The sequence below is a fragment of the Hoplias malabaricus genome, chromosome 1 (genome assembly GCF_029633855.1).
Source record: "Hoplias malabaricus isolate fHopMal1 chromosome 1, fHopMal1.hap1, whole genome shotgun sequence".
Taxonomy (NCBI): domain Eukaryota; kingdom Metazoa; phylum Chordata; class Actinopteri; order Characiformes; family Erythrinidae; genus Hoplias; species Hoplias malabaricus.
In genome coordinates, this window is record NC_089800.1 from 22,008,381 (window position 1) to 22,018,751 (window position 10,371).

The following is a 10,371-nucleotide window of genomic DNA, read 5'->3' on the forward strand; positions in this document are numbered from 1 at the left end:
TAATTATCAAAAATTAGCTTTATTATTATTTAAAAAAAAAAAAAAAGTGTTACTTGAACAAAACTTTTGTATACTTCACTCAAATTTACATGATTTTGAGTTCTGTTTTGGCACATGAATCGGGGTGCTATAATTCCTGGGCTATAGCCAGTAGGGGGCTCACTTCATGTTTTAGGTCAATAATAATTTGCTACAGAATGTCAGTCAGTACAAGTGTGTAGAGCTCTGTGCAGAGCACTTTTTGTACTGTAACTCAAACAAATTAAACTGCATTGAGATAAAACTTGATAGAGAGAACTGACACTGTAACTGAAGAAGCATGCCCATTCCACATCAAAACAGCAAAATCCACATACAAGATGCACTACTATTGCCCAATTTCTATTGTATACTTTTTTGTGGGTTATAGTGCCACCTAGTGATGTAGTTGCACAAAAATGTAATAATCTCCCTTGACTCTTAAAGGGAAATCTGCAGAAACATTTGAGTTACAGCTGTATTTGTGTGACTTTTGTAACACAATTGAAACTCCTGATTCTTAGACATTCTTTTTATTATTATAATTCAGGTTCTTCGGGTTCCGCTGATACCAGAGAATCCAGAGAATATTTCACTTTCAAAATATGTGCTTCCATTTTTATCCTGAACAGCTATAACTCATCAGTTGGTCTGGCCATCGTTCAGTTTCAACACTTCTTTACTACAACGCTTTAATGAGATAGCTGAATTAGTTTTATAGCATTTTCCAAAAAGTGCCATCTTTTCACTAACTTTTTAAAAGCTATATTAGGTCTAGTTTGAAGCAATTCAGTTCAAAATTATACTCAAACATGAAAGGATCATAGATTAAAAAGTTAAAGAGGGAGAGGAAAACAACAACAAGTTCCACAGTGTTACTTCTATGGTAGCAAATTTTATAAAGTAACTTAATTACGTTTGTATTAAAGTAAACTTTTATTCTATTAAATCTGCATTAAGAAGATGATGATATTTGTCTGATGGTTGCTTGACTGTCTTTTGTTGTTGATTAGCAAAATATTAGAGAGACCCTGCACTGACCCCTAACTGACCATAAAACTTTCTAATTTCCAGATTTAATACTGTTGAAATATTCAGACATTCTGATATTATATATTGACTGACTGTGTATTCTGATTTCTCCTTAGTGTTAATATTCCTCTGATGAGAGTGGTGCAGTCAGTGAGACAGACCACTCGCCGCTCTAGTACAGCTATTAAAGAAGGCTGGATGGTGCACTACAGCAACAAGGACACGCTGGTAATTTGCTTATCAATTTACACAAATAATTCTCTCTGCAGTGCGAGCTTTGAAATATATAGGTTTATTAAAAATATATAGGTTTATTACAACTCAAAATCTCATTAGTTCTTTTAAAGACTGAATTATGAAGGTCGTTATTATCTCAAAAATCTCAACTTGTCTGTGGTGTTTTGTACAGTAAGCCACATTCTTGTGTTTAATGCCAGTATCATAAATGAATACAGTGTATTGTTTTATGCGTTATTTTTTGTAGAGATATAACCACATTTTACACACAAATTAGGGATATTAAAATCTGTGAATTAATTAATTAACACGAAAAATTAGCCCCAAACTATCGTTCACTCATCGCCCTGTGTTTAACGGTTGGAAAAAAGTCCACACAAAGAGGAAGTAGTACTCTGCAAGTTTTCTGGTTCTGGTTTTTAAATATAAATGAAACTTAGAACTTACGAGTGGTTTCACAGTTGAGCGCTTTCAGTGTTTCTACGATTGCTTGGGTCGTGGATTCTTTTGCATCTGTGACTATTTAAAAAAAAAAAACAAAAAAAAAAAAACCCAGGGTTCTAAAAGAATACAAAGTTGAACCAGACTTAGAGCATTTTCTGATGTGTTCAAGTGTAGTTTGCTGTGGCACATATTGCTATCTGCCTGATTATATGCATTTTGAAAACAAACTGCCTGCTTTACAGTTTGATTAACTGCCTCGAGGCCTCTCATCTACCGTCAAGGTTTTTACAGAAGACAACCCACACAAACATGAGAGCAATGGCTTCCCATGGGATTGTACAGTCTAGGGACTATACAACAAAACGCCAGCAGTGCCAAAAAAGATGAGAGAAAAGTTCAAACCCCGCTTTTAAACAAAAAGTTGGGACACAGTAAAAAATGTAAACCAAAGCAGAATGCAATGATGTGCAAATCGTTTAAACCCTACATTTAAATGAAGAACAAAGACAATATTTCAAAATGTACGTACACCAATACGTTTCAGGTCATTTACTCACCTGGACACTTAACTGGGAAAAGCAGTGGCACGTTGTAAACAGGAGGCTAAAAGAGGTTTTAGAGTAGATAAATGAAATGATGCATAAACATCTATTTAAAAAGATAAAGAGAAGAGATTGGATTTAATCTATTTTTTAGAAAGCCTGCATCATTTATCGCTCTTAGATCTTCTGGCTTCTAGATTTTTAGGGCCGTGGTTCCCAATTTTTTTTTTTTGCTGTGCTCCCCATTTGTCGATGAGAGTACAATATTGAATGTTGACGCATGTGCAAGTCTTTAATTTTCAAGCTCCACTGGAATTTATTTATACATTCGTACAAAACTGCAACTGCTTATAGAAACATATTTGTTCCTAAAAAAAACAGTGTAAGATTTATATTATATTATATTACATTATATAAAAATTATAAACTCCTGAGAGAAAAAGCCTAAAAGCTGCACATTCGCTCTAAAAAACAAAAAAAGACACATTTAACCCCCTCATCTCTTCAGTGACTGGCATGAGTTGCTTTGAGATGGTGCCTCGTCATATTTCTGCTACACGTGCAGTTCTCACAAACTTGTCGTACACCCCCCCCCCCCTACTCACACCCCCTCCGAAATAGCCCTCGCTCCATTGCTAAGAATGCTGCCTTTTTTTAAACGTGTAGCTCTATATAAGATTATATTGCTGAACTTGAGTTGAGCTCATGGACAAACTCTTTGCTTTGTGCATTTAGGGAGTATTATGGGACATAAAGGCGAACTTATGTAAAGACTCCCAGTGTGTGAAACTAGCACAGCACTTGGAGCAGTTACATCATCGGCTCTTGACACTTCAGTGGCACAGTGCTTCTACAACTTCATGGAAAAATAAGCCCAGATGTCAATTATTTTAACGTATTAATCTAGTGTTTATGAAAAATAGCTTTTATAACAAGTATGTGCTCTGTAACCTACACTTTATATGTGTTGCATTGATATAATTACAATATTTGCCAAATCTATGCCTGTCTTATCTATAGGTAAGATAAGGGAGATGTATAAATCTAGAACATTGTGAATATGAAACATTTAGAGCCACATAAATATAAACATTGAATGAGATGTGTTCATGCTTTTGACTGGTGCTGTGCATTCACTAAAAACTAAAAACAAAAGAAACCCTCCCTGAGTGGATCTTTTTGTTGTGTTCACCTGTGTAATCAAAGCTCTACGCCTCTGCAAATTACACACCTGACTTTCTAGCCCACACCTGTCGCATACTTGTTCTTTTCTTTGCTTCATTTTGAATCTTACGTTTGCTGATTTGCTTAATATCAGTCACTAACTGTTTCTGTTTTCTTGGGATATTTAAGTGCTCACTAACTCTGAAACTTTTCCTTTAAATACGAAATGTTTAGTTTTACCTTTATTCTCTGGATTTCAATATTTGCTTCCTGCATTCTTTTCTATTTTCTTCTTGTTTCTCTTTCTTTTCAGCTTGTACTCTTCTTCATGCTCATTCTCTTCTTCTTTATGGGATGGCCGCTCTCCTCCTCCTCACTAAAAAGTACATTGATTTCGTGTTGACCTCTGATCCCTGAACTCTCGTCCCCAACAGAGGAAGCGACACTACTGGCGTCTGGATTGCAAGTGTATTATCCTATTCCAAAATGACACAACCAACAAATACTACAAGGTAAAAATATAAGAATTTGTATGCAATGTCGTCCTAATGATCCTTATAACTGGCTTTGTATTTGTCTTTGTTCATTAGTTTCATGATCAAACCACATACACTTCATTGCCAAAAGTATTTGCTCTTCTGACTTCACACGCTTATGAACTTCAGTGACATCCCATTCTTAATCCATAGGGTTTAATATGATGTCGGCCCACACTCTGCAGCTATAAGAGCTTCAACTCTTCTGGGAAGGCTTTCCACAAGGTTTAGCAGTGTGTTTATGGGGATTTTAACCATTCCTCCGGAAGCGCATTAGTGAGGTCGGACACTGACTCGTAGTCTCCGCTATAATTCATCCCAAAGATGTTGTATCAGGTTGAGGTCAGGTCTCTGTGCAGGGCCAGTCAAGCTCTTTCACACCAAACTCGCTCATCTATGTCTTTATGGACCTTGCTTTGTGCACTGGGGCACAGTCATGTTGGAACAGGGAGGGCCCGTCCACAAACTGTTCCCGCAAAGTTGGGAGCCTGAAATTGTATACAATTCTTGGTACGCTGAAGCATTTAAAAGTTTCTTTCACTTTCTTTCCCACCTTGGCACAATGCACTCAGACAAGTACTGTTCTCCTGACAACAGCCAAAGTCATGACATCGGGTCATCAGACGGAGAAGAGTGATTCGTCACTCAAGAGAACACGTCTCCACTGCTCTAGAGTCCAGTGACGGCGTGCTTTACACCACTGCATCTGACACTTTGCATTGCTCTTCTTGGTTTAAAGCTTGGGTGCAGCTCCTCAGTCATGGAAGCCCATTCCATGAAGCTCTCCACGCACAGCTCTTGAGCAAATATGAAGGCCACATGAAGTCTGGAGGTCTGTAGCTTTTGACTCTGCAGAAAGTTGATGACCTCTGCACACTCTATACCTCAGCATTCCCTGAGTGGCTGTGGTCGTTCTTAGTTACTTTCACTTTGTTATAACACCACTAACAGTTGGCTGTGGAATATTTAGTAGTGAGTAAATTTCACGACTGGACGTGTTGCACAGGTGGCGTCCTGTCACAATACCGCTCTGGAATTCACTGAGCTCCTGAGAGTGACCCATTTTTTAACAGATGTTTGTAGACGCAGTCTGCACACCTAGGATTTATATACACCTGTGGCCATGGAAGTGATCAGAACACCTGAATTCAGTGTGAATACCTTTGGCAATATAGTGTATTTCTTGCTGAAATATAGTTGCTAGACGTGATTAGTCCTATCACATATACCACATGGTGTTTTCTGTGAAGGATCTATGAAACAGTTAAATCTTTTTCTTCAGTACTTTTAGAATTCTTTTAATGGTTATGATTTTTACCTGTTTCAAAGGGTAACTGACTGTACACATCATTGACCTGCTCCTTTCTTCCTCAGGAAATACCTCTCTCTGAGATTCTAGAAGTATGTCCAGCAGGTGATTTTACACTGGTGCCAAGTGGTGCCAACCCACACTGCTTTGAGATTGTCACAGGCACAATGCGTTACTTTGTGGGAGAGGACCCTAACACTGTACCCTCCCAGTCACCTCTCATGTCAGGTCCCACTTTACCCAGTAATGTGGCACCCAACAGTGGAGTAGGACGAGAAACGGCCAAATCTTGGGAAAACGCTATACGTCAGGCCCTTATGCCGGTCATATTTCAGGACAATCCCCCAGCAGGCAACACTCCTCACAGTAGGTCAATTTTAACAGTTTTTAAAAACATTTCGAACTGCATTCATTTCAAGATACAGTAAATATTTGTCATTAATATTCTCTATATCTTGAACTATGGCAGCTGAAATAAGCAAGGCATAAATGCTTGGATCATTAATCAGTTTAGCTTTGTATTTCACAGGGCAGGCATCGGTCAGTATCTCTGTGTCCAATAGTCAGATTCAGGAAAATGTGGTGAGTGTTTGCATATAAAGCGCTTGATGAAAATTGTATTCATTGTTAACTAATTTGCTTTTAAAGATGATTAGCTGTAAAAGGATGATGAAAATGATGATAGCGGTACTGCTGTTTCCTGTAGGATATTGGCACTGTGTATCAGATATTTGCTGATGAAGTTCTGGGCTCTGGTCAGTTTGGAGTAGTCTATGGCGGTAAGTACATTACAAAAATGAAAATTCTACTCTGGTAAAAATTATCAACTTGATATGATCAATCTAATATCATAAGATCATTAATATGAAAATAATCTTCTACAAGGTAAACACAGGAAAACTGGACGTGATGTGGCAGTGAAGGTGATTGACAAACTTCGCTTTCCCACCAAGCAGGAGAGCCAACTGAGGAACGAGGTGGCCATACTCCAGGTAATCAGCAGCAGGTGGAGAGAGTCTGCAAACCTTGAACAAATTTGGAGTGTTTATTGTGGCAAGAGGTTAGGATGAAAAGTGCCTTCTTGTCATAAATGCTTTCAATCATTCATTCATTCATTGTCTGTAGCCTACCCAGAATCACTGGGTGCAAGGCAGGAACACACCCCGAAGGGGGTACCAGTCCTTCCCAGGGCGAAACACACTCACACCTACGGACACTGAGTTGCCAATCCACCGGCCATTGTGTGTTTTTGTACGTCAAAAATGCTTATTTATGTTAAGATATTTTATCTCTACGTGTTATTTATAAGTCTTTCCCTTATTTGCCTCTCTTTGTCAGAGTCTGCGTCACTTGGGGATAGTGAATCTGGAATGTATGTTTGAAACTCCTGAGAAGGTTTTTGTGGTGATGGAGAAGCTACATGGAGATATGCTGGAGATGATCCTGTCCAGTGAGAAAGGACGGCTGCCCGAGAGACTCACAAAGTTCCTCATCACACAGGTCAGTGCTTCATGTGGTTCAGTGTATCACTGCAAAAAGTGTGCGCATTCTTACAAATCAGCTTGAATATATGTGACCATTTGTATCACATATCATAGCGTTGTGGTAGCAGACAGTACAGATTTGACTGTTTATTTCATTTTCTTTTTGTTGGTTTCTGGTTCTTTATGTCCGTGCAGATCCTTGCTGCCCTAAGGCATCTCCATTTTAAGAATATTGTGCATTGTGACCTGAAACCTGAGAATGTATTGCTGGCCTCAGCAGAACCCTTCCCACAGGTAAACACAGCTTAGTAGGTCACTTTTCATTTTCATCAACTTCAGTGAATGTTTTATCAAGTTGCAGCTGTGAAATTCCTTTTGTCATCTTTTTTATCACTGATGAATTAAATGTAATACAACTCTAAGATAGCCTGCAGTGGATTGATATAAGATATCGGTTTTACCATCTCCACAAACAGTTTACTTCGTATAAAATATACATCTGACATTTTTTTTATATATGCAAAAAAAAATATATATATATATATATATAGTTAGGTTTCTAGTAACTATGGTTACTCTAGCAGCAGAGGATAATAGCCCCTCGCATTTTGGCAGAATTTAAAAACAATCACTGACCTGGGTGACAGTTGAGACCTCTGTCAGGGGGCGCAAGCGATCTCAGTGAATATTATACTAAATACTAATTAAAATTCATTCAGCAACTTCATTTTTACCAACTTGGTTCTTCCTCCAGCCTCGAGGGATGTTATAATATCGGATATCGGCATTGGCCCAAAATTCCCATATCGGTGCATTCCTCTTCTAAAGCTATTAGAATCCCAGATTTTTTTGCTTTAAGTTTGAATTCTAAGTGAAGTGTGCAGTAAACCTGAATTATCACCTTGTATTGTTTACTATTATTACTTCACTTCCTGTGACTTTCTGAAACTTTCACTGTTTTTTCCCCAGGTGAAGCTTTGTGACTTTGGTTTTGCCCGGATTATAGGAGAGAAGTCTTTCCGGCGGTCTGTGGTGGGCACACCTGCTTACTTGGCCCCTGAGGTTTTACTGAACCAGGGCTATAACCGTTCTTTGGACATGTGGTCAGTTGGGGTTATTATGTATGTCAGCTTAAGTGGGACCTTCCCCTTTAATGAGGATGAAGATATCAACGATCAAATCCACAATGCTGCCTTCATGTACCCACCCAATCCTTGGAAACAAATTTCTCCAGAAGGTATTATCAGTCTTATAATGCAGAGAATACAACACCTGCAGTTTCTAGTGTCTAATATTTTGTCTGTAGCTTTAAATCATATTCTTCTGATAAATTATATTGCATTTAATTGTATTAAATAGAATGGTACTAAATGGCATTGTGATCTCTTTGTTTCACATAGCTACCGACCTCATCAATAACTTGCTTCAAGTGAAGATGAGAAAACGTTATAGTGTGGATAAAAGCCTCAGTCATTCATATTTACAGGTAACAGCAGACGCCGAGACCATGATAAGAAAATTTTGTTTACAATAAATACAATAAATCATTAAATGAAGGCAATAGGCATTTGTTGTTAATGGTGAAGCAGATTAAAAACGCATAGGTCAATTTGGATCATGGGTTCTGAGCCATGGATCAGATCAGATCATCAGACCAAAAACACCTCAAACACAGAGGGAACAGGAGACTATAACATATTTAATATATGTTTAATACATACACAAGCATTTGAATTAAGCCTATTATAGTCTTGTGTACGTTCTCAGGTTGATGGGGTCTCCTATGTTCATTTACAGAAATGAAGGTTTATTGAGCTCTGTTACCCAAAGCTTATCGTTATCAAGCAAAAATTAATCACAAAACCAATCGATATCATTTTATCACCCAGCACTGTGTTACACCACTAGAATAAATACTATGAACTTTTGTGTTTCTAAACGACCTACTTTTATTGCTAGTGAAATTGTAAGCACAGGTAAAGTGAAAACAGGGAAGTTTGCATGGACTAAATACTGAAAAACCAGAATGATGTCATGTTTTGCGAACACTGAAGACAAAACACTCCACTTTCTCATTGTCTCCCCCTTTAATTTTCTCAACTTTCTTTTCTTTCTCTTTAGGACTATCAGACATGGCTGGACCTTCGTGCGCTGGAGTCGAAGCTGGGGGAACGCTACATAACGCATGAAAGTGACGATGCCCGCTGGCAGCTCTTTGCTCAGGAGCACACTTTGCCTTACCCAGCCCACCTAGTGCCCCCCACATCCGAAGATGAACAAGAGGCCACTGACGACTCAGACATGCAGGGCCTCACAGAGCGTGTCAGTATTCTCTGAGGAAGCGGAGTAAAGTTAGCAAAGCATTCATTGGTGGGAATATGGGGATATTTAAGACTTATAAAAAGTAAGAACTGACAAATCCTTCTCGCAGTGAGCACCCCACTCTGTGTCTGTATGATGCTCCTTTGCTGAAGCACAGAATCTGTCCACTTTAACAGGTCAGCTGTAGGCAGTTTCTTGATTAAGAGAGTACAGCTGTGCCTGAGCTGTAGGGCAGTGGGGACAGTGTCGTAGTTGGCCTATACGTAGTGGTAGAGTGAAAATGTTGTTAGACATCGACGACCAGAGAGATGAAGAGTTTCCAGTAGGACTAATCTTTCCCAGTAATATGTGAAGACCTGGAGGAAAAGAGAAACTCAAACACGGACCTGTACAATGCAGATGTTAATATTTGTTGCATTGATTCTTTCATTGAAGACTTCATGATTTAGGGCAGAGTTTGTCATACTATGGAAACCAGTGCTGCTGATTTTGTGAAGTCATCACCAGCTCAGTGATGAATATACAAATGGGTGATGAATAGACCCTGACGTTGCAAACTAGAGGACTGTATTGTGGAAGTTCAGTACAATACACATATGCTTCTGTTTATAAGCAACAATATAGTAATTTAACTTTTTTAACTTTAACCGCGTTTCTGTTAACTTAGCAGAGGGTCACTTTTTTCAATAGGTTTTGAGCAAAAAAAAAAAAAAAAAAAAAAACTAGCTGAACTACCTTTTTTTTTTGCATGTTCCTTAGGTAGGGGTGTTCTAATGATAGCATGGCACTGATTTTCATGTCATGTTTGCTTAAAGTTTATTGCTATAAAGAAAATAACGTATACTTGCGTAACCTGTGGATGTTTAATGTTAACAGGCATGAAAAATAAAGAGGTTTAGAAAACCTGCCTATGACTTCTTCTACTGACAGTTTAATTTTGTTAAAGTTCAAATGTCATGTTTTAATTAATAATTTTTATTGAGCATAGAGGGGAATGTCCCTTTTTCTGGGAAATAATTAGTCACTTTACCAGTACATCTACATATTCCTCAAAGTTAAGTATGTAATCCTGCAGGCAAGAGTACAGGGGTTAGACAATGAAACTGAAACCATGAAGGTTTCATGGCTAAATTGGAGCAGCCTGGTGGCCAATCTTCATCCAATTCATTGTATTCAAGGTTCAAACATTGTGTCCTGAAGGCGGTGCCGTGTATCAGGACGACAGTGCACCAATACACACAGCAAGACTGGTGAAAGATTGGTTTGATGAACATGAAAGTGAA

The 10,371-nt window shown here is 38.4% G+C and overlaps 1 protein-coding gene across 1 annotated transcript in view; it reads left to right on the forward strand.

Annotated features, from left to right (window-relative positions):
* Window positions 1-9,990, forward strand: part of prkd2 (protein kinase D2) — a 32,396-nt gene extending 22,406 nt beyond the window's left edge. The window contains exons 8-18 of the mRNA XM_066655503.1: window positions 1,167-1,278; window positions 3,872-3,949; window positions 5,348-5,648; window positions 5,812-5,864; window positions 5,989-6,061; window positions 6,168-6,274; window positions 6,621-6,782; window positions 6,962-7,060; window positions 7,736-8,003; window positions 8,167-8,252; window positions 8,888-9,990. Of these exons, the coding sequence (XP_066511600.1) occupies window positions 1,167-1,278; window positions 3,872-3,949; window positions 5,348-5,648; window positions 5,812-5,864; window positions 5,989-6,061; window positions 6,168-6,274; window positions 6,621-6,782; window positions 6,962-7,060; window positions 7,736-8,003; window positions 8,167-8,252; window positions 8,888-9,103 (1,555 nt within the window). The 3' untranslated portion in view covers window positions 9,104-9,990. The remainder of the gene's footprint in view (window positions 1-1,166; window positions 1,279-3,871; window positions 3,950-5,347; window positions 5,649-5,811; window positions 5,865-5,988; window positions 6,062-6,167; window positions 6,275-6,620; window positions 6,783-6,961; window positions 7,061-7,735; window positions 8,004-8,166; window positions 8,253-8,887) is intronic.
* The last annotated feature ends 381 nt before the right edge of the window (window positions 9,991-10,371 follow it).